Here is a 22,271-nt window from a genome sequence, read left to right as displayed (position 1 = left end):
TTTCCCGTTTCGCCGCGTGGGTTGACGCGTCCCGTTCAAAATGGAAAAGCAAAAAGCAAAAGAGAAAAAGGAGAGTGGGAATATATATATATACACATATACACACGGTGTGCAATCGTATATACAGAGACACGTGGGGGAGTCGAAGGGTGTTGCCAGAGAAGCGACACAGGAGTTTGGCGGACCAGAGCTTAAAAGGGGAGGAAACGCGAAAAAATTGTTTGGCGCGCGTTCAAAAAACTTACGTTCGCGCAACAAAAATCGAATTCTCGGATATCACTTGCTTCGGTGTGGTAAAAAAAGGGCCGCGCGGTTCCTCCTCGCATCTTCGGTGTTGCCGCGGTGAGCGAGAAGGGTTGACAGTTCGTTTCTCGAAAGCGTAACTGAAAGTGGCCTGAATTAGGAGAAGCTTTTCGTCTTTTTTTTTTCTTTTTTTTTTACACGTTGTATTATACAATATAATATAATGTGATATAATAATCAACAATGAAAATCGAATGGAATAGAAATACAAATAGAGAACGATAAGTATGTGTACTAGAACGGAAACAGAGGAAAACGTTGTCGTACAAGTCAGAACAGAACGTATAGAAAGTGAGAGGAAACGAAAAGTCGAATGAAAAAACGAGAGGTAAAGAAAGAACGAATAATAAAATATGAAATAAAGTGAGAGAGAGTGAGTAAGATAGAAACGGAGAATGTGAAGTTGTCAAGTGAAGGATCACAGTGTAAGTGTCACAGTTGGTCGGGAGATAGGTACGAAGAGACGTTAGCGGAATCTGAAATCGAAAATACATTTAATACACAGTGATACAATGTAGACAACTGAAGGACAGACCGAACGTCACCGGTTCGAGAATCAGGGGGCGTCGTCGCAACCCGCACTGGAATCGCGCGTACATCTTCGGACTGATTTTTGGCGGGCTTTTATATTTTTGGCTCTTGCGCGACGAACTTTGTCGCGATACATCGCCTTCGCAAGAGTGTCTCTGTAGACGCGAAGCGTGGCGCCTGAGAAACATCCCTTCGCTCTTCTCTGCCTAACATCCTACTAAGAACAATCCACGTTCGAGTGTGCAACTCGAAGAAATTTCGTATCTACCAACAAACCCTAGACAACACCCCTAGCGTTAGTTTAAAAATGCCTTCGAGCCTCTTCGTTCCTCAAGCGCCACTCTTCTTCAGGTTCGTGTAAACGTAAGAACAAGTGATTAGCGTCAATGATACATACCGTCCTCGTGAGTTTTGACCGTGATAGGATAACTCGGTGGTCCGTCACCTACGCTGGTCCCGGCCAATACCCAAATCCGGTACTCGGTCCACTTTTTCAGTTCGTCCAACAGGAATCGCGTGTCATTCAGTTTGATTACTTTTGCCTCCGAGTCGGAGCGTCCGCTCTCGACGACTTGCAGCTTGTAGTACGCGATCCTTCCGTTCGACTGGTCGGCGGGCGGAGGCTCCCACGTAACCAATATGGAGGTCGGGCTCATCGCGTGTCCGCTTACATTGCGAGGCGGAGCCCCGGGGACTGTATAACACTCAGTTATAGGGAAGGGAGAACAGAAACGAAAAAAACGTGGGCAGGGAAACGTGGTCGGTCGTGGGACCGATCGTGGCCAAATGCGAGCTGGAGTCCCCGAGTCGAACCCGCGCGGTGGTTCGATTCGACGGGACTCGAGAGTTAGGGGGGTTGGGCAAGGCCTTCGTATGTTGGTCCACGTTCGAGCTTGACCGACGTGACGCCAACGGACGGGGGTTGAACGAAAGGTAAGAGACATACACAAAAAAAAAAAAATACGAAAAAAAAAACAGAACAGTTTACGTGACGATTGGTCAAGGTTCAGAAAGAGACAGAAAGAGAGAGGCGAATCACTCAAGGAAAAACTCATGAGTCGATCCTTGAACAGTCGAAAAAGTACGTGATTAGAGAAATTTCGTGTGGGACGATCGGCTAACTCGCGCGCCCAGGCGTCGAGTTAACGTCGTGCCATTCAATTGACAAGGAAACGAGAGACAATGAAAAACTGAAGAACGGACGTAAACCATACGTTATCGAGAATGAAAAGAGGTGCTCAAAATGCACACATATATCAATGCAGTGCTTAGTGCAATTTATATGTATGATATGTACGTATATATATATATATAGATAGATATTTATATATATAAAGTGGCATCCAAAAACGGCTGTCTTATTTGCAACGCATGCAATCATTCTCACTCTCCCACACTTCACGGTTCAACGATACTCTCTATCTTCCGTCTTTCTCTTTTTGTGTACTTTTACTTTCTTTTTTTCCCCCTCCCATTCAATGATAATATCCACGGTTGGAATCTTTACCCCCTTGCAACTGGTCTATCACTTTACTTTTATCTTTTTTTCAAAGGTGTCGCGAATTAATTAGCTTACGCTACTTGCGGGAGCGTCTAGCGCTACAGCACCTCCTACCTGCTGTGCCAGGACGATCCGCGATTGCCGTCGAGCAGGCGTTCACCAGGCCCGCTGGGCCCGCAGGAACAGCCAGCACAGCGCGCAATCGCGAATCGACCTTTTCCACGGCACTCCTCGCTGCGTGAACTCACTCCTTTTCTTCTCACTTTTCTCGCTGGCTCTTTGGCTGTTTGCTTACCGTACTGTTTCGTGCGAACCGGATACGGAATCGTGGTGGCTCCCTCGCCCCTCTGACTCCGCGCTGCCAGCCAGACGTAGTACAGCGTGTTCGGGTACAGGTTCGTCAGCGTGTAGTTCTCCGTCACCGGTATCTTTCGATGGTGCTTCTCCTGAAACACGCATCGCGACATCCGACACCGTCCATCAGCAAGGTTGTCTCTCGAGCGAGAGCAGTTCGACGCTCACTTCCGCGTACGATCTATCTTGTAACTGGGCACACTGAGGGTAACCATTACGCGCGATCTATATTGTAACCAGCACTTTGGGGGATACCATTGAGAACTGATCAAAAATTGAAGCTACTGCCACGATGCCACGCGGGTTACTGCCGCTCCCTTCGCTCGTGTCGTTATTATCGTCGTTAAACGCGAACCCAATATCAAACGCGATATTAACTCGAACGCCCTCGACGCTTATAGTCCCCCCCGCGTACCTGTGCGTAAGTGTCGTTCCAGTACAGCTCATAGCTGAGAATGTTCTCAGCGCTATGAGCGGGCTTTTTCCATTGGAGCGTTACTTTGGTCTCCCCGATATCTACCGCCGTCAACATTTCCGGTTGGCTCGGTACCCCTTGCTGCGTCTTTATCTGCACAGGCGTGCTGAGCGGGCCAGGACCGACGCTCGTCAACGCCTGCACACGAATCGTGTATATCGTGTGCGGCGTCAGATCCGAGATGGTCGTCAGCTGGCTGTTGTCCACCATCTGGTACTGCCAGGACGCCATTTGTTGGTTCGGGTCCATCGTGTAGTACACTTTGTAGCCCTGCAGACGGAGAACGTTCGAATCTTCTCTGTTTCTTATGTTTTTTTTCTTTTTTTTTCTGTTGCTTCTCGTGGCAAGCTTCTCAAGAAGAGACGAGGTTAAAGGGATGAGGAGAAACTGACCGTCACTTGCCCGTTAGGTGTTTCCGGCTCGTCCCATTGTATGACCATCGTGCTGGAGCTCAATGGCCGGGCCTGAACCGCTCGTGGCGCGGTACCGGGTTCTAGAACGCAGAAATTAATTTGGATTTCTCCACGAAACGAATCTCCAGACGGACAACCCAATTTAGTTAGTCACTGGATAGGACAGTACAGGTAAAAACCCCGGGGAAACACCGCAGAAACCAGAAAACAAAAAATAAAAAACGGAACAGAAGTTCTAGATGAAAGAAAAAAAAAAAAAAAAAACAAAAGAGAAAAAAACGAGAATAGAGAGTGAACAGTATTCCCTTGTACGATGTCCGTGGTAATCGCGATCAAGACGCAACTTGCTACCAGCAACAAAAGAGAGTGTGTATCGTTGCAGTACATACTTGTTTTGTGCGTGTGCGAACGAGATGTTGAACGAATGTGCGAGTGCTTTGAGTGAGTGAAAACATGTCGAATTAAAACAGAAAGTAAAAATGTAGTCGATTAAAGACGAAAGAAAAAAAAAAAAATTGTGAAAGCGAAACGAAACGAGAGAGAATGAAACTCAAAACAAACAAACGTGGAAACAAAAATGAGAGAAAAAAAATAATGATGCATGAACGAACAGAAAGGACGAAAGACGCTACGGCACTCTTAGTATATGATTGAACTTACTGGCACCTCCATTTGTCGATTCCGCTATTGAAAAAAAGGTATGAACGATTATTCTCAATGATCACGGATTAAACGGTTATATAATGCACGGTGTGAGAATACGAATCGGTTTGCGGTTCGTATTTCCACGGGGTGCGAAGAGTGCGCTACTTTATCGAGGAAAGGTGCAATTTCGCGTGCTGTCTCTCCGGGTATTGGCTTTCTTTTTCCCTCCTCTCCTCTTTTTTTCTTTTTCCAGCTGACGTGGAGGGAGGTGGGGGGGGCGCAAAAAAAAAAAGAGTGAAAAAAAAACAGAAAGAAGTAGAGACGGAGAGACACGGATGGCGGGTATATAGAAAAGGGCTACGTGGGCAGAGGCAGAGACGGAAAAATGCAGAGCGAAAACGAGACGTCGAATGCGCGACGCGGGCGTACACCGTCCGACAAAAAAACACTAACACATGGTGCGACACAGAGAGAAGGGGGATTGGTGATAGGTGAACAAAACTTTCTTGTCACTTACATGAATCAAATCGTGCGTCCACGGCGGACAGCATGGAAAAAAAGGTATTTATTCCTCTCAAAAACCGTGTCAAAACTTGTACCTCTTTCGTGGATGGAAAAAAAGTGTTATCATCTACGTGTAAAAAAACCAGTCTCGCGCGCGTGCACGTCGGGACTAACAAGCCATCTTTCCCCCGTAGCGCGAGAAAAAAACCCGGTTCTGCCAACCCCGTTCACGGTTTTCCCTCGTCGACCGGATGCACCCTCTAATCTTTCCCCCATTGCGGTGAACAAAGCGAATTAGTCCTCGTCTGCGTGGCGTTGATTCGTTCGAGACGCGTCGTGCTCGCGAACGAGTCGAACGAATCGCGAGGCAACGATCTCGACGACGAGGACGAGGCGCGCACACTTCGATGACGGTAACGCGAACGAACGGTGACTTGGCGAGGCGACACCGACTTAATGCGTTCTATTACGTGTGTTAAAACGAGGAAAGCGATAGCGATAGTAAAAAGTATACTGACTCGTCTCGCCAGTGGTGACTGTCACCGGGGCACTTGGGGGACCACGCCCAATGGCGTTCACTGCGATCACGTATAGCTCGTACTCTGTGTACGGGCTCAGGCTACGGACATGGTAGTACATGGTCGTGATGCCCGATATCTCAGCGAACGCTTGGTTCACGTGCTTCGGTTTATGCTGGATCACGTAGTACTGGAGCTCGCCAGGGCCCTTGTAGGACCAAGTCAGCTTCACGGAGGTCGCCGTGATGTCGGACACCTGGACGTTCTCCGGGGCGCTGGGCAGCGCTGAAATTGGCCGTCGAATATATTTAATTCCTGGATCGCGGCGATTAATCGCGGTGAAAAGATATTTAGAACCAGCGATCGCGTCGCTCGTGGCTGTTGATAGAAACACGTATAAGCGGATTGATTAGTCATGGAAGCTGAACCGGCACGGCTCGTTGTGCGCCACCTCTCTCGCTGGGGGCATACTGATCGTGATTGATCGTTTCAACGGTAGCCAGGGCCTCGATAGCCCGATAATGCGTTAATCTCAAAGGGTTTTGCATCCATCGATTTCAATCCCGACGGCGATTCGACGCGATCAGTTTCATACGTGGACGGAAACACCGATACGAACATTGAACTTTCACCATCGCCGGGGTCTCGATCACTCCGAGGTCGCTGGCGGCCGTGCAGGTGTAGTTGACGGACTCTTGGATGTCGGTGAGCATCAGCACGTTCTTCCCCACCGGGAGATTGTCGTCGGGTGTTAGATCGGTGGACGGGCCCTTCCTCCATTTCACGTACGGCATTGGAGAGCCCACAGCGACGCAGGTCAGGTTCAGAGAGGCGCCCAGCATCACCTCGCTGACCGGGGGCGGTGGAATCGAGAAACTGGGCGCTACGCGACGAACTGCGTGCAACGAGACAATCTTGTTTTATTAAAAACCGTAGATCGTCGTATGGTAGTGATAATTGGGATTGATCGGGCAGATAAGATGGGGTATATGATCGTTTTGGGGGGTTGCACACGCGTCGATGTAATAAAGCTTGCCAAGCATTGATAAGGGTGGGTTGTAGTTCGTTCTGTTACACGGCGGGTTCAAAACGCGGAGGACAATTGGACGAGCCTGGTAGCACTGGTATAACAATTGGTACCGTCACTTTATTCGATTACACGATACTTGAATTTCGCGAGGCGCGCGCGCACCGCAACAAGAAACGGCCGCCATCTCCGCGTAATATTTGCCAACGGGATTCCAAGCGCGCGAATCCTTTGTGCCGTCAGCTTAGTTTAATTACGCTTTAACTGCGTGGCATTAATTTTAATTACAAACAGGAAAACGACTTTAGCGGCGCGGGGCGGGTCGAGGTTTTTTTCCTAACGAATTCGCGTTAAAGCGGTGGCGGCGATAAGAACTCGCCCTCTTTGAGATTTCCCCTGCGACGACCGCGAGTATAGGGGCTGGCAATGGACGGACGCTCGTGTGTACCTTTTACGTATAGGATGGCGGACTTGGAGTACTCCGTGCCCACGGAATTGTTCGCCACACACTCGTACGTCCCCTGGTCTTTCACTTCCGATTTGGTGATCTGCAGCGCACCTGTAAAACGACAATCATTCGGTTTATCTTTAAGAAACTGCAGAAGAATCGCATTGCTACGGTTCTTGGAGGAAGCACGGGAAGGGAGCGTTGAAAATATAATTCAACTGCAACGGTGGCAAATACCAAGCGGTCACGTAGCATCCGGTCACGTGTCAGGGCATCTTGTAAATGTTTAGCATCGTCACGAGGGCACGTGATCGATTCTCGAAATCGTTCTCCACAAAAACGAAGCTTCAAACGGAATCCCGTCCACATTTTCGCTTCATGAATCACCTCATTCGCATTCCAGCACACCTGTAGTCGAATACCTCGCGCACCCTATTCTTACGTACCTCATCTATGCCCTTCAGTCTGTTTCAATTTTCTCTCTTCTCGTTACGTACCAAACAGAGCTCTCGTCCCTTTGTATTACAATAAATAACAATAATTATCGTGGAACTTTAACGATCAACCTTCTGCTCTGTTCGTTAATAATCTTTAAAGGTGACTTCAAAGGAGCCTCCATTCGAAACGAGACCCACAGAGGCTCGTAGACGGTCGCAAAAGAGAAGCGCGGCTTCGTTCTTCTCTCCACTCTCTTTTTTCCTTAATCAATCTCAATCCGCTTATCGCTGTTCGCGATTGTCGCGCGGTTTTCCACCGGTCGATCGAACAAAGTTCGAGAATCAGAGGGTCGCGGAAGACGCTGGGGTGACGCGGCGATCGAAGGGTGCGCGGAAGGGGTGCCGAAATGGACGCTTTAAATAATCCACCGATGGCTCTTCCGTTTCGCTTTTTCCATCGCTAATTGAGTTGGTCGCGAGTCGAGGAAGGTTGCGACGGGGATGGCGGTGTGGAATCCGTTTCAAAGCCTCGTTACAAAGCCCAACCGTCCCCCACCCACGTCTATTCCACTTTCTGTTTGGCCTAGTCGGTTCCGTGCGCGATTTCCATGATGCATCAAGCCCCTTAGCGCGATACCACGATGATGAACTGGCTGCTACGAGGCGTGTGATTATCTCCGTAGACGTCACTCCTTCGGTATAATTCAGCCGCCTTAGATCTATCCGCCGCCGCCCGCCCATCGTTCCAGCCCTTCTTTCGCCCGCGCCAGGGTTGCTCGCAAAGTAAACAGAACGGATCAACGGGCTTGTTTCCCCCGTCCCTTAGGCGCTGACGTTTTATCGAACGACGACGATAATTAAGGGCGGTAATTAATGGCTGCCCGCAGCTCGTGGAACGAGTTTACGAACTTGTGTACAGCCTTGACAGTGGGGGCCTCCCGGCTAGTCTGACCTCCAGAAACAAGGTCTCCCTCTATTCGAGAACTCCGTTTCTTTTTCTCTTTCGAGGTCCTCGCGAATCGAACGTTGGTTCGGATAATTTTCTTTTTTTTTTTTTTCTGAGACCACACGCGAGTTATGCGGATTTATACGGTTTCGTTGCAAATGTGACTTCGATGGCCACGTATACGTATATGTACAGAAGGGAGGGGGAGAAAGTAGGGAACAGAGTAGAAAACACTCCATCACGAGCGAGAAGCCAAGGCAGTCTGATATCGCCGTACGATCGGAATACATAATCGAGCCTCATCTACAATTTCCAGTAAGCTGACCAGGAAGGAACGCGTGGCCATATTGTTATCCCATCCAGTCACGTGCCGGTTGTTAGCGCAGCTGCGAAAAACTTGGATCGCCGGCAACAACCGAACGCCGGAAACCGTTGCTCATCCCTCCAGCGGCGGTTCTCATCCCCCTCAGGCTCGTGTTGCGTTCCCACTACGAATTCCTTCGATAATTCACCGCGCGTTTTGCCTCCTCGCGTCTTCGCGCAAAACGAAACGGTCGAAATTTCGCCGTACGAAAACCCCTCCGAGGCAACCGCTGCGGACTGTTTGCCATCAAACACGCGAGAAGGGTTGCAACGGTATCGATAATTAAAGCAGACGGAAATTAGAGACCCAGTGGAGACATTGACCGAATGGTTTAGGGGTTGCTCGTGAATTTTTTAAATAGTTACAATACTTAAAACCTTGACTTTTTGTTACAGAAAAAGAATAAAGAGAATGATGCATCTTTCGACTCTGGAAGAATTCAAAACCGCCTCGTTTGTAGAAAACAGCCTGTACAAGAGTTACTAAAATTTCTTCTCAGTCGTGAATTTTTTAAATAGTTACAATAATTAAAACCTTGACCGTTTGTTACAGAAAAAGAATAAAGAGAAGAGACTTGAAAACCGCCTGGTTCGTAGAAAACAGCGTGTACAAGAGTTACTAAAATTTGTTCTCAGTTGTTCAGCGGGTCGTGGACCAACAGCCGCGCGCATCGAGAAATCTGTAGCTGCGTGACGAAGACGCGAAGACTATTTGCGCGTGTTTACCTGGCAATATTGAAATATCTTTCGTTGCATTTAATATCGCCGTGGCGTACGCAAAATGTACGCGGCGGTAGTGACTTGTACTTTATTCGGTATCCACCATTTCCTGCGCCGCGTTCCGCTCCTTTCTCACCCTTCCGTCGGACGCGCGTCTCACTCTCTCTCTCTTTCCCTCCTTCTCGCGCGCGTGCACGAGAGGATACGGTGGATGGAAAATGAATACGAATGGGGAACCGGTGACTTCGAAGGACGAGCGCGTTCTCGATTCGATCGAGATAGAATGCAAACGGAAAATATGTTTACCTCGAGGGTGTACGAGCTTTTCGCCGGCGCTGCCACGGTTCCTGCTCTTTTCCTCGGTTTCTCGCGGAACCACCCCGCGCAGGGTTCAAAGAACCAACGCTCGTACGCGAATGTTTTAATTGCTTTCGTAATTATGCCCCGGCCACGGGCATCGTATCGACTGGCTGCCTGCCCCGCCTCCGTAAAACAGTCAATTATAATTATCGGAAAATATTCACGCGAGCGGAGTCGATTGAAGTGGAACGGAACGACGGCAGGAGGGGATGAAACGGGGGGATGGGGCTCGGTGATAACGGCTCGTGGCCAGTTGCTTTTCCAACGGTGCACGCTCGATTCAGTCAAAACACAAACAGAAAATATGTTTACACTGGGTGTGCCTCGTGTGTCTATGGCTGAACTACACACACCCTCTGTGTCCCCTTTTTACCCCGCGACCCCGATCGAAACCGTTCCCGGCTATGGAAACGCGCGGCTGTACCGTCCGCGTTTCTATTAATCGTTCGAGCCGTTCACCGAATCACGGAGTGTCATCGATTTTTATCGGAAATCCTAACCCGCGAACCGTACACGCTCTCACAGCATGGTACGGAGAACCGATTAACCCGATAAGGGTGGATTATGAACGCCGTTCCTGATCAGCGCGCGAGTCATGATCGTAACCAGGATTAATTATCGCGAATTAAAATCGCGAGCGTTATTAATAGATCGAGGAATCGAGCACCCGTTCGAACAACAGTATTTCCACCCTCGGTTTTTATTAGGATCAACGTATCTCGCGGCGCCTTCACGGTAGACGTCTCCAGGCCCCCATCCTCTACCCCTGCGAGCGTTTCTCTGTTCCGGTTCCGGTGGAAGATCTCGCGTCGCGCATTAACGTCAGGATCCCGCTTCGTAAATATAAGAGAGAATGACGGCAGACGAGGAGATTATGCGGGCATGAAACGTCTTTCGCGAGACGAGGCGGACGGGGTGGTTCTCCCGTCTCTCGCGGATGCTCTCTGCCGGAAAGGAAATCGAATTACCCGTTGACGTTTCCGGCTCCCTCTCTCTCTTGCTCTCTCTTTTTGTCGTCCCGCGAGCGCACGTTGAAACGGGCCTTTAATCGCGCGCAAATGCAGCGACGTTTGCTCGTTGTTTCTTGCGCGAGGTGGGGGGTTGGAAAGGGTCGAAATTAAAATTCCTCCGCGTCAACGGGACCAATTTTCCAACACGTTTCACTCGAGGACGAGGCCCTGCTTGTCGTCGGTTTTTCACGAATTTCGAGTACACACCGCGGTCCGCAGAGGATCGTCTAACTGGTGGCTTTCTTTCGATGGTGGTTAAGTGTGTACGCAAGGGTGAACTGGGTGGGGTTAGTCGATCCCCCTCGCTTGGCGCGCGTCATAAGTCAACTCCTGTGGGGAAAGGGTGGCCTAATGGCCCTGGGGGAGCTCCTAACTCGACGCAGAAGAAGATCGTGGCTCTCTATAGCCGCGTAACGCGACGACAAAAGGCTGCTGGGGATAGGGTGGATCTTATCCGTAGGTGCTAAGTAGCGATGGGCGCGCGAGCGAGTTCGAATGTCTACGAACGATTAATTCACCGATTAATCTCCGATTTATTTAGAATTCGCGTGCGAATGAAACGATGCATCATCGTTCTATGATATATATAATATATATTCGTTATTAATTACTGGGTTCTATTTGAGCACGATAGAAGCAAATTCTTTTCCACCGAAAGAACGATCGTCCGTTGAATTCCATTTTCCAAAGAAAGAGCGAACGAATGCACGAATATTTACGACGCGCGTTTAAAATTCCAACAGTGTAATAAATTTACAATTACACTTGAAATAGTGCTTCAGAAATCGCGCTTTTTTCACCGGGCGTTCAAACGGCCACCGTGATTTATTCTTAACAGTGGCGATACTCGTAATCGTCGCGAAAGAGGTGCGAATTCTGTGATACGTGGACAAATAACCACATCCACGTGGAGATCAACAGCATCGCCGCTATCACCGACGACAGTCGAGGAATTTCAGCGCTGGTTGGTATCGCGAGAGCCCGTTTCACCCCAAGCTTGTTTCGAACTTAGCCCCTCTACGACCTCCGCCAACTTTGGTCGAGGATATTTCACGAATATCGCGGAGGAACGTTAAACCTTTCCGCCCCTGGCGCACTTAAAAAGCAGTATCGGCTGGCTCGCGCCACCGTTCGCCTCCGCGTTTTTCCTTCGAATCGTCGCGAGCGAGAGAAAGAGAGAAAGAACGATCCTTGGAATTTACTACCAACGCGTATCCGTATCGCGCGTGCGGCCGTTACGACGATTTCCATGGGTGTTCGCAGGGCGCATTCGTGCATTATCGTTACGGACAATTAGAGAAGTTTCGAAACGATCGGGGGATATTACGCGCCGCGGGGGTTAAAGATGCGAGAACAGGCGCGGGAGGGCTGCCAGCGGAGGATCCCAAGGCAGGTGTTAAGAAGCGTAACGCGGCATAGCTCCCAGGCTTGTTTCGAAGTTCAAGCCCTGCTCATCAAGCCTCGTAGCTTTAATGCTGGAAATTTTACGAGTGTTGACGAAGCGTTAACTGCCCCCGCCGCGCTTTTACCTCGCCCGCCTCCGCGCGCCTCTTTCCACGGTTTACGGCCAAGGACTGGAAAATATAATTTAACGATTCTCGATGCGTCGAGCTCACGGCTGCCGTCCGTTCCGCCAGCCCCTGTCTCTGGTGATTTTATCCCCCGCCCCCGTTTCGCCAGAGCACAGAAACGGGAGCCGCGGTTGCGAATTAACCGGTTAAAACGAATTAACCCGATGGAGAATCGAGCGAAGTTAAGACGCGAGAGCCTCGTATAAACCCGCGTAAGTTGACTTTATCGGATGATAACCGCGGTTAACCGTGCTCGTCGAAGAAAAGTTCCGTTTTACTCGAAGATTCCTACATAATGCGCACGGTGCAGCGGGTAACTTTATTCGTTAGTTAACTAGTTTAAATTCTGCCCATCTCTGTTTAAGACGTTTTAAATTTCCCGGCATCAGGTTCGCAGTCGCGCGTCCTGGGCTGCTTGGAGCGTGTACAGCGATCCTTGTCGCGCTAATAACGGTTAAACGGGCACAATGCGAAGTTTCCTGCAGTTACGTGTCACGGTAAATTGTTAACTAATAAGTATACGCGCGTATTCGTCCATTGTAAAGGGAACGGTCTCAGGTGAAATAGCGGAGAAAATGCGGCTAAAAGCGACTGGAAGAGAAAAAATCGAAACCCAACTGACGATTATTCACCATTCACGGAATCTTCCGCAGAAAAATGTTACGGATATTTTTTGTTATCTTAAAAGTCGAACGCACGGGTCAATTTCAATTTTTCTAACGATAGAAAAACCGTGCGGGGGTTGCAAAAGTTTACGCTCGAACGTGGCGATTTTCGACCCTCCGCCCTTCACCCAGTGGCGCGTATCGCGATGTCCGATCCTCGAGTTCCGACGGGCGCGCGATCTTCCCCGTAAACGTTGACAAAGCTTAAATGAAACATTAAATTGGTTTATCTCGCGTGCCGTGGAATCCGCGCCCGGTTTAATTCTCTTCAATTATCGTAAAGCGCTCGCCGTTCACCAAAGCGGCCGTTATTTTAATACCCGGCCGTCGCGCGCCGCCCCGGCGTGTCTAACTTTAATTAATTTGTCTCGTTTGCGCGATAAACGGAAATGGAGATCCGCGGCCGCGTAGTCCGGCACTGTCGTCCGTTCGCCAAGAATTTCTGGCGAACCAGCGTTCACCAGCGAGAGTCCAACCCTTCACGCCTGGCGTCGCTTCATCGCCGCGAGAAGGGCGGACGGGGCGACGCGAGGGGCGCGGAACGATCTCCTCGCAACTTTTCTTCGACGTCGCCCAGCCGTGCGAACACGCTCGACACGGGGCGGATGGGATTTAGCGAAATTCGACGGCAACAATGCCGGCGATGCCCGTGAAAACACTTCGCGAAGCCTGGGCGCCGCCTCTATAACAAACCGGCGGGGCGATGCTTTGATATTATTAACGCGAAATTGCGAATGTACCCCGGGCCCCTCGTAAATGAATGCAAACAATGGCCCGCCAGACTTCTAACAATGCAGGGATGTTAGAAACGTTCCATTAAAATTTCAACGTTAACCTAATATAACGCCCGACAATGGCGGAGGAGCAGCGGACGAATTTAATTTGTAGAGAAATTTGAATAACGCCCACCGCACGCTCGCGAGCGCGCCGCGTCGCGCCTTCCCGGTTTCGCGCAGATTTTTTTTTTTTCTCCTTCCTCCAACCCCTCTGCGAGGGATACTTTTTCGAATCTCGCGGTGAACGAGGCAGGAGAAGAGACGCCGAGGGAGAAAGTTGACCACTGGCGAACGTTTGATCGTTAACCAACTCGCAGCGATGGTACTGGCAGTCAATCGCTTAGACCGCCGCAGTAGAACGCGTGTAGGGGCGGGTTTGGTCAGACGCAAACAGCGGCGGCCGCAGAAATTGCGCCCGGCCCGCGCAAATAGCAATGTTTTCGGTTTAATAATTACGCCAGCGGTAATCGTCTGTGTTATTAGGCATTAACGGTTTGATTTACGTTAAAACAAACACGGGGACCGCGTTGAAATAATTGAATGTAGCTACAAAGTTCCCCGCGCCGGGCACCATATTCGACCGACCGTGTATTCAACCACGCGGCGCCGCGATTCTATTAATCCCCGCTATATTATTCCTATTCCCACGGTAGTTAATAAAAACAAATGCGCGGCCCCGTACGCCGCTAAATACCGTTTCGTTGCTACCAGAACGGCGTGGATGGGATCTACGGGCATACGTCGTTCGCGAACGCGCTACCAAGCTACGTCGTCCGTGGCGAACGCGGTTTTAAACGCGTGGCGAACCATGACGCACGACCGCCCACCGCTTTGTCTCCTCTCTTTCTTCCAGCCGATCCATTTTCTTTCCGCGGAACTTCGCGCGAGAGTCGACGAACGCGTTGCCAACCCCCTCACTCTCTTTCTCTCTCTCTTTCTCTCGCGTCGCGTACTTTTTGCAATACATTAAGCCGCATATTTCACGGCGCACACGCGTGCACAGGTCGGAAGGCTCCTAACGGTATTGACGGAGCCGCGCGGGGGCGGCTACGAAGACACGCGAATAACGTTAAGGGTGGCTGCCGCGGGCGAACAAGCGAACGCGCGAGTGACTGATGCGACTAGAGGGGGATGCTTTCTGCCTCGAGCCCGTCACTCTGCCTTTCCTTATTCTATTCATCCACCCATCCGATCCACCGTATTCACCGACACGTCGCTACCGGGCATATTTACAGCCCCGTAGTCTTCTTATCTTTTCACAGACAATCGAAGTGCCGGGTTATTTGGCGGCGGACGCCGCGGGACTTTGATCCTCCCCGGTTTTCAATTCTTGATTCCATCGACGAACTGTGGATCGCGGAATTTTTCAACACGCGATATCGTTTATTGAGTTCGACTCATTTTGGAGTTTCATTATAATATAATATATAAAAATAATATATAAATTTATTTTTATTAATAATTCCACGGCTGGTGAAACGCGAGAGGGGTAAAGTGGGTGTATGAAAAAGTGTCACCAGTTTTTTTAAACAACGCTGGCGATATTTGTCAATCCATTTATCCCGCGGATCGTGTGTTTCTACGGTTAACAAACCGGCGACGATTATGCGAACACCGTGTAACAATCTCGCAAAAAATATGACCCGTGGAGAAATTCACTTAGCCGGTGTTGAATCGCGGCGAATCGGAAACACGGAGGATTCTCGCGCTTCCGTTCACCACGGTTCAACCCTTGACTTCCGAGCGTCGAACGGGAGGCTCGATAGCCGCGATGAATCGTATTTCCGCTCGAGCAGGAATTCTTTCGCCGCGGCGTTTCCGCGCCGGAGGATCCCCGATAAGATGTGTCCGCGTGCTCCCGCATGCACAGCCACGGACGGATGCACGAGACGGGGGTTGCACGCACGCGATACCCCCGTTTGCGTACGTGCCGCGCATACACGTATCGTGTAAGATCGACGCACGTGCGAGTGGCACGCGGCGCGTACCCGTTGCCAACCCCCACGCGCGGATGCTCGCGGATGTTCGAGGGTTGCATCGATAAATTTCGCGTTAATCGAGGATAAGAGGAGTCGAAAGCGAGGTGGGTAGAGAGGGGCGAGAATCGTCGAGTGTTCCGAGCAGAGTAAGGAGTTTTATAGGGGGTGGCGTCTTTGCTCGGAACGCAGCCAGCCACCGCCTCCCAGGCGGACGTATGCATAACGCGTGCTACGTACGTAGGGTAACACACGTAACCGTTGGCAGGCGATACAACCGAACGATACCTGGCGTGTATGCAGCCAGCTTTCCTGCATCTAATGTATACTTTTCACGTCGCGGCAAACTGCGCCGTCCGCCGTAAAGATAGTCGGCCGGAGGGGGTGCAAGTGCGCGCCGGGTATTACGTGACGTGCCGCTCGATAATGATACCGCCATTGCGATAAAAACAAAGTGAACGTTATATATATATACATATATACATGTATATGTACGTACACGTGTGTACGTTCGCGCAAGTACACCCGGCTACGGAAAAATAATGATAATAGGTTACGTCTCCCGTGTGTTAGCGAAACAACCCCCGCGCGCGTACCAGTGTGTGCACGTGCACGGCGACTGCACTCGTCGACTCGTCCGCTGGTGGGGTTCGTTCGCTATCGCGAATTATATCCGTGGGTCGCGGCTTCTCATTAACATCCACTCGTGTCGAGGAAGGGGTGGCACGGGGTGGCCGCGGAGGCGTTTTACTTTTTTTAAATCGCTACCAGATCACGTCGTTCGATTCCTGTACTTCTCGAGAGGAATATCCACCAGCTACGTACGATTTTCGAAACCACTCGGGGGTGGTCACCCCCCTCCGCGTGGGTGGTCGGTCGTGGTATAAAATTTTTATGGCGAGGCTCCGCATCGACGTGCCGCGGTTGATCGAAGGATCGTTCGAGCGATCGTTTCATCGAGTTCGTTAACCGTATCGAGAGAGAGAGAGAGGGGTGAGAGCTCGTCGAATTGCCCGCAGTAGTATGGGTCGCTTTATGCGCCAGCATTAGTTATCGACTTGTACCAGGGAACGAGTGTACACGCTGCCGCTGTTAGTAGGTACGCGTCACGAGAGAATAACGAGCAGCTGACCGAATCACGGCCGCACTCGATGGGAATCGACTCGATTTTAACCAGAACGTGGACGGGGGGTGGGCGACTGGCGAACGTGGCCGCGATTTTTAACTGATTTTTCGATATCACCGGGCGTTACATCGCGTTCAACGACGGGATGATCCAGGGTCGATTAAGCGAAAGGTCTTGGTCGTGTGGCACTTTGATCGAAAACATGAACGATACCGATCCCATGGCCGCCGCCAGCCCCACCCACGGCAGTTCATACGAGAGTAGAGACACGAAGTGCACTTTGGGAGCCGAGCGGAGCAGAGCAGGTGCGCGCCTCTTGGCAAACGAGATGGATGTGCTGGATGTTCCCATATCGCGTGACCACTCGATCAACGCTACCGCGGGTTGACAGTGACTTACGCACTCTGGCACTCGACGAGATATGACACGCGCCACCGAACTCCGCCACCCCCACCGGTTATTACCCGTGCAACGCGGCTAAACATCTTTAACTTATCTTCCACGCTCCTTTTTTTACGTCCAGACGTAAAAAGCCACGCTAATTTACATTAACGACCAGTTGAAGGTCCGTTTTAGAGGGCGCGTAATAAAAGTTCCGCGTATAAATTAAGCAATTAGTATGATAGGGGTTGGCCTCGCCGCGACCCTAAAACCATTAACCCTTTCCCAGACCCAACTTCCGTCTACGCGTTTAAAGCCGTCGTTTTAATTCAAGTTGGTAATCGTTGATATCAGCGAGTGCGACCGTATTGGAAGAATGACAGTTCGATTGGCAAGCAAACCGTTCAGACTGGACCACTATTCGTCCAGTGTGGTACTCGTCGCTGGAAGCAAGATAGTGGAAGCGCTTTAGAGAGGACGTTCACTTACCGGTGTCCAGAACCGTATAGCGTGGATTGGTCGTGTCAATGGGCAGCATGTCTCGTACCCAGGATATGATCGGGGGCGGTGAACCAATGGCGGTGCAGAGCAGCACCGCGTTATGACCCATTTCGACCACCTTCGTCAATGGTGCTTGAGATATTAACGGGAAACCGCTTGGCAATTTGTCGGCTGCAACAATCAAACAGAACTCTCTGAATAAATATCCGCGCGGATGGAATTCGACGATCGAGGCCGACCGCGTATTCTTGCGTCGCGGATACGCTCAACCCCTCCTCCGAACGAGGCGCAACGCGGTTTCGCGAAATAGTCTCCGCGTATTAAAATCAATTGGTCTCGTTTTCTTGGTCGAAGTTACGGTTAGGAAGTGTCCTTTTCGAAAGAGACGTCTGTCATTTTGGACAGACGTCCGATAGTGTCCGATTTTGTTCAGTGACAAGAGATAATTGAAGTTAAGGAATAACGCGAGCTTTTCAATTTTCTGAACTCTGTTTCGAAGGTGCACTTTGTGCTATTTTAGAGACCTGTTCATTTTGATCTGTCAGAACTAAGAGCGTGTAACTTCATTCGGTGTTAAGCAATAATCGAGGTCGGAAATAAGGAGGGCTTTTAAACTCTCAGGATTCTATTTCGAACGCGTACTTCTCGCTGGTTTATTTTCAGAAATGATCGACTTCGATTCATCAGAGCCAATGAGTCCACCCCGTATGCGTGCACCTTTGTTCCCTGGCGAGAAATAATTGTACTCTGAAACAGTTGGAGCTTTTAAACTCTGAAAGTTCCATTTCAAAAGTGTACTTTGCGCGGGTCTATTCTAAGACGGCTGACTTTGATTCGTTAGAACCAATAAATTCTCCTCGCATGCGTGCAACTTTCCACTGTGGCAAGAAATAATTGAGTTTAGAAACAGAAACAGCATCTAATCCCTCAAAACCCGTTGCGTAGGTCTATTTTAAGAACCTGCTGACTTTGATTCGTTGGAACCAATAAATCCGCCCCATACCCACACCCTCTACAGCAAGAAACAATTTAACTTACAAAATAGCAAGAGCTTTCAAATTCTCATGATTTCATTCATTCAAAAAGTGCACTGTGTTCTATCTTAAAAAACGACGGCGTTCGACACGTCGAAGCCAAGCAGATCCACCCCATACCCACACCCTCTACAGCAAGAAACAATCGAGCTTACAAAATAGCAAGAGCTCTCAAATTCTTATAATTTCACTCATTCAAAAAGTGCACTGTGCTCTATCTTAAAAAACGACGGCGTTCGACTCGTCGAAGCCAAACAGATCCACCCCATACACGTCGTATAAAAACGAGGGTGGCCACTTATGCAAATCCAAGCGTTGGACGTACGTCGCTTACAGCGGAGACCCGCGGCGAAACGTCGCGGACGGTATAAAACCTCGCTCGCGTGGGATCGGGGCTGGAATATACCGCGGTCAGTCCCGCGGGATCGAAAGTTAAGAAAAGCCATTGCACCACGCCGGATATCCCGTTCCTATCCGCTCGCGAGGGGAAACAGAGGCTTCGTCGTCCTCGAGAAGACGGTTCACCGATACCCGGTGGATGCGACCGGATATATACACCCCCGGTGTCCGAGCGTCCCGAGAATAGAATCAGAATTCAATATACCGGAAAAAAGTTGGTAAAACGGTTTACGGGACGGTGCGGGTGGGGTGGGCGAGCGGGTAGAGCGGGCAGGCTGGTCGATACCTCGAAATTTCTATTCTCGGACCCGCCGGAAGGAGTTGATCGATTTATTCGCATTTCTCTGGACACGGGAAAGGATGTGAAACGTGAGAAAATAGGGGGCGAACGAATGGGACGCCGTTAGGGTGGGCGGTCGTGGCCGTAACGCGTCGCTCAAGTTTTGTTTAATGGATACCCCTGCCGCACTGTTTTAATTTAATATCGGTACGCGATGCTTAATGAAAATTGTAATTATAGCAGTAACCTCATCGCATCGGGTATTCGAAATTACGGTGTGCGTAATTGGATAGTAATGGAAATAAAAAATCGTGAATTTCGTTGCATCCGATATCTTAAAATTCTGTGCACGTAATTGGATACGAATAAAAATTGAAAGTAGCAATTCTGATGCGTTAAGTATTCTCAATTTTTTATGTACGATTCGATATAAATCTGGAGTACCTCTGACGCAACGAAATTTCTAGTCTCAGATTTTATTAGCATTTTGTACTAATATTAGTTTAAGATAATTGTAACACGTACACTGTTGTTCGCAAAGCGTGAAACATCCCTTAAAGTAGGTCGAAATTTAAAACACTCATACATTTCTCTAATATATTAAATATCAATAAAGTCTCAATGTACTAGTAAGAATAGTAACGAATAAAAAAAAAAAAAACAGTAAATTAAACAAATTTTCGTAAAATAATTTTACTCGTAATCGACACACCCTTTACGCGTCTATATTAATACGACTTGTTTAACGGCGCCCAATACAAGCAACATTGCCCTCGTTCTTCACGTAATTACGACGATACCACGTTAATCCTTAGGGCGGGGGTCGTAGTTAAATTTAAGTTCGAGGATGTTGCACTCGGAGTTCCGAACAACTTCGCGGTCCTGGTTCCGTTTCAATGGGGCTTACGCGTCTCGAGCTAACTCCTCGACAATTTTTCTTACCCCCTTTCTCCCTCTATTCTTTTTTTCAATTAAAAACATACCGATAATTGCGACGCGTGGGATTAATTAAAAACCCGTTCCAGTTTCGAGGGTTGGCTTAATGTCATCGTTACGTCCGACAATCTTCCGGTGTAGCCGATAATTACAGGGACCAGCGTCACTCCCCGAAGCACCTCGTCCCGTGCTTCACTGCGACACCCACTGCGGAGGAAGTCTTTCAGGAACTGTGTAACGCCACGTGTAATTGGAACTCGCGCCGCGTGCTTCAACTATCTCGTGGTCCACGATCAACCCTTGAAATTTGCCCTCGTGCACCCGGACGCTCCCGATCGTAGCGGTGGGAGCGATAAAAATGGTCGAGAGGCCGTAGCCACGCGATTCCACCGGTCTAGGCAACGTTCCACGATCAGATAGGGAGATATCCCTCGATATCTCTGCGGCGAGGAGATTGGTTCGAGCGTCCGCCGGAATTATCGCGGGGGCACCCCGCGAACTGGGTGAAAGTTACCCAAAGACCGGCGTTCAAACTGCAATTACCATCCCCCGACCTCGGTTTAACCCGCGGCCGGTACTTCGCAAATTGCTCTTTTATAATCTCGTCAATTAAAAGAGCAATCGGAACTCCGTAGCTGCGGGACTCGAGCCAACTTTCATCTAGTCTCCTCGTTCCGTAAATACGTTAGAAGTCCTAACGGGGGAACCTGTTGGATCGCTCGTCGACTTATCGCGTCAGCGGTACCGGAACGTGGAACCTCAGCCACCGCTACGCGCCACCGTACGCGAGTCCTAACGAAAAGGAAATAGCAGAGAGAAGCGGGGGTTGGTAACCGCGGGCGTGGAGCTGTTTCGATTAAATTCCATCGCAGCGACGGTACAAAGCCGATCGAGAGAGAGAGAGAACGGGTCGTGTTCGAGCCTGGCAAGGCGCAAGAAAAAGGCTGACCCATTTGAATTGTTCGAAACGCGGCGGCGGCGGCGGTCGGTGCCGTTCCACGGTAACTCCGTGCATAATCTCAAAGAAAAAAAGGGGTAAGCCGCAAAAGGATGCCTCTGTTTTGGTTATCGCCGACACGACTTTGCCCCGCTGTTTTTTCTTCATCCCCGTTGGACGCGGTCGAATGAAAGCCTCCAGGCATCCGGTTCGGTTCCCCTGGAAAAGCGACGCCCCGCCGCCTCCCACGCTTCCTCGTCCGCTGAAAAGCAGCGTTCTTTGTCGGTCGGCGAACCGAGCCGTAGGAGAGGCTGGTGAAAATTCGCGAGGACACCATTTCGATCCATTCAACGGGTGTCCTCCACCCTTAACGAGCACAATTAAGGGAACGGGGCGGGGGTGGGGATCGTTCGCGTTTCGGATCGCGGGCTCAGCCTCTGTCAGATCCACTCGACCGTCGCATCCGCGTCGTTCTCCAAGGCGGTGAAATTCTACGCGCGCTCGCCTTCCGCTCGACGCCGGCTGAGATCTTCCCGCCATTGTTTTCTTCCTCGACCGCGACGCGGCGGCTTCTTTTGTCCTCGTTATCGTTCGAGTTATCCCAGGGGGCTGTGGGCGGCGCGGCGCCAATTATATCGGCGACCGTGAGGCGTTCAGGGTTGACAATAGAAATCGCCCGCAGACCTCACCGCCCTTCCGTGAGCCGCCTCCTCCGCCACCCCCTCAGAGTTCTCTTTTCAGGCGGCACAAACGATTCCACCTTCTGCCCGTCGACGCTTTCCCGCGACAATACACAACCGTCGACCACGCGACACCGGGGGAACCATCTTCCACCCTCCGGTAAGTCCATTGTCCCTGTCGATTCGCGGATTGCCTCTTCTTGCGGCCCAGCCTGAACGAGCTTCTTCCGATTTCACGGTGGCAAGAACGGGTCCGCAGTTCGACTAGATAAAAAACACTCGACTTCTCGGGTGAAACCTTCTCTACCTTCTACCACCCTCGAGAACCCACCCCTTCGTTCTTCTATTCGACTCTCTTGCGCTCTTCCCTTTTTCTCATCGACTTCCTGCAAGTTTCTGTATCCATCGTTTAAGAATCGTAGACCATGTAGATCGTAGAGGGGTGAGAGAAGGT

General features: G+C 50.2%; 1 protein-coding gene across 6 annotated transcripts in view; it reads right to left on the bottom strand.

Annotated features, from left to right (window-relative positions):
* Positions 1 to 22,271, bottom strand: part of Lar (tyrosine-protein phosphatase Lar) — a 212,662-nt gene that overhangs the window by 13,644 nt on the left and 176,747 nt on the right. For 2 of the 6 annotated variants that reach the window (XM_076901469.1, XM_076901471.1), the window contains 9 exons: positions 17,540 to 17,722; positions 6,720 to 6,830; positions 5,864 to 6,139; positions 5,245 to 5,529; positions 4,238 to 4,261; positions 3,557 to 3,657; positions 3,105 to 3,434; positions 2,631 to 2,781; positions 1,232 to 1,528 (listed from right to left, as the gene is read on the bottom strand). In XM_076901469.1, coding sequence (XP_076757584.1) covers positions 1,232 to 1,528; positions 2,631 to 2,781; positions 3,105 to 3,434; positions 3,557 to 3,657; positions 4,238 to 4,261; positions 5,245 to 5,529; positions 5,864 to 6,139; positions 6,720 to 6,830; positions 17,540 to 17,722 — 1,758 coding nt within the window. The remainder of the gene's footprint in view (positions 1 to 1,231; positions 1,529 to 2,630; positions 2,782 to 3,104; positions 3,435 to 3,556; positions 3,658 to 4,237; positions 4,262 to 5,244; positions 5,530 to 5,863; positions 6,140 to 6,719; positions 6,831 to 17,539; positions 17,723 to 22,271) is intronic. The other 4 variants (XM_076901472.1, XM_076901470.1, XM_076901474.1 and 1 more) reach the window with 4 other exon arrangements.

This window comes from Xylocopa sonorina, chromosome 9 (assembly GCF_050948175.1).
Source record: "Xylocopa sonorina isolate GNS202 chromosome 9, iyXylSono1_principal, whole genome shotgun sequence".
In the NCBI taxonomy this organism is placed as follows: Eukaryota; Metazoa; Arthropoda; class Insecta; order Hymenoptera; family Apidae; genus Xylocopa; species Xylocopa sonorina.
Note: the sequence above shows the minus strand (reverse complement) of the source record. Positions and strands in the feature narration are given on the sequence as shown.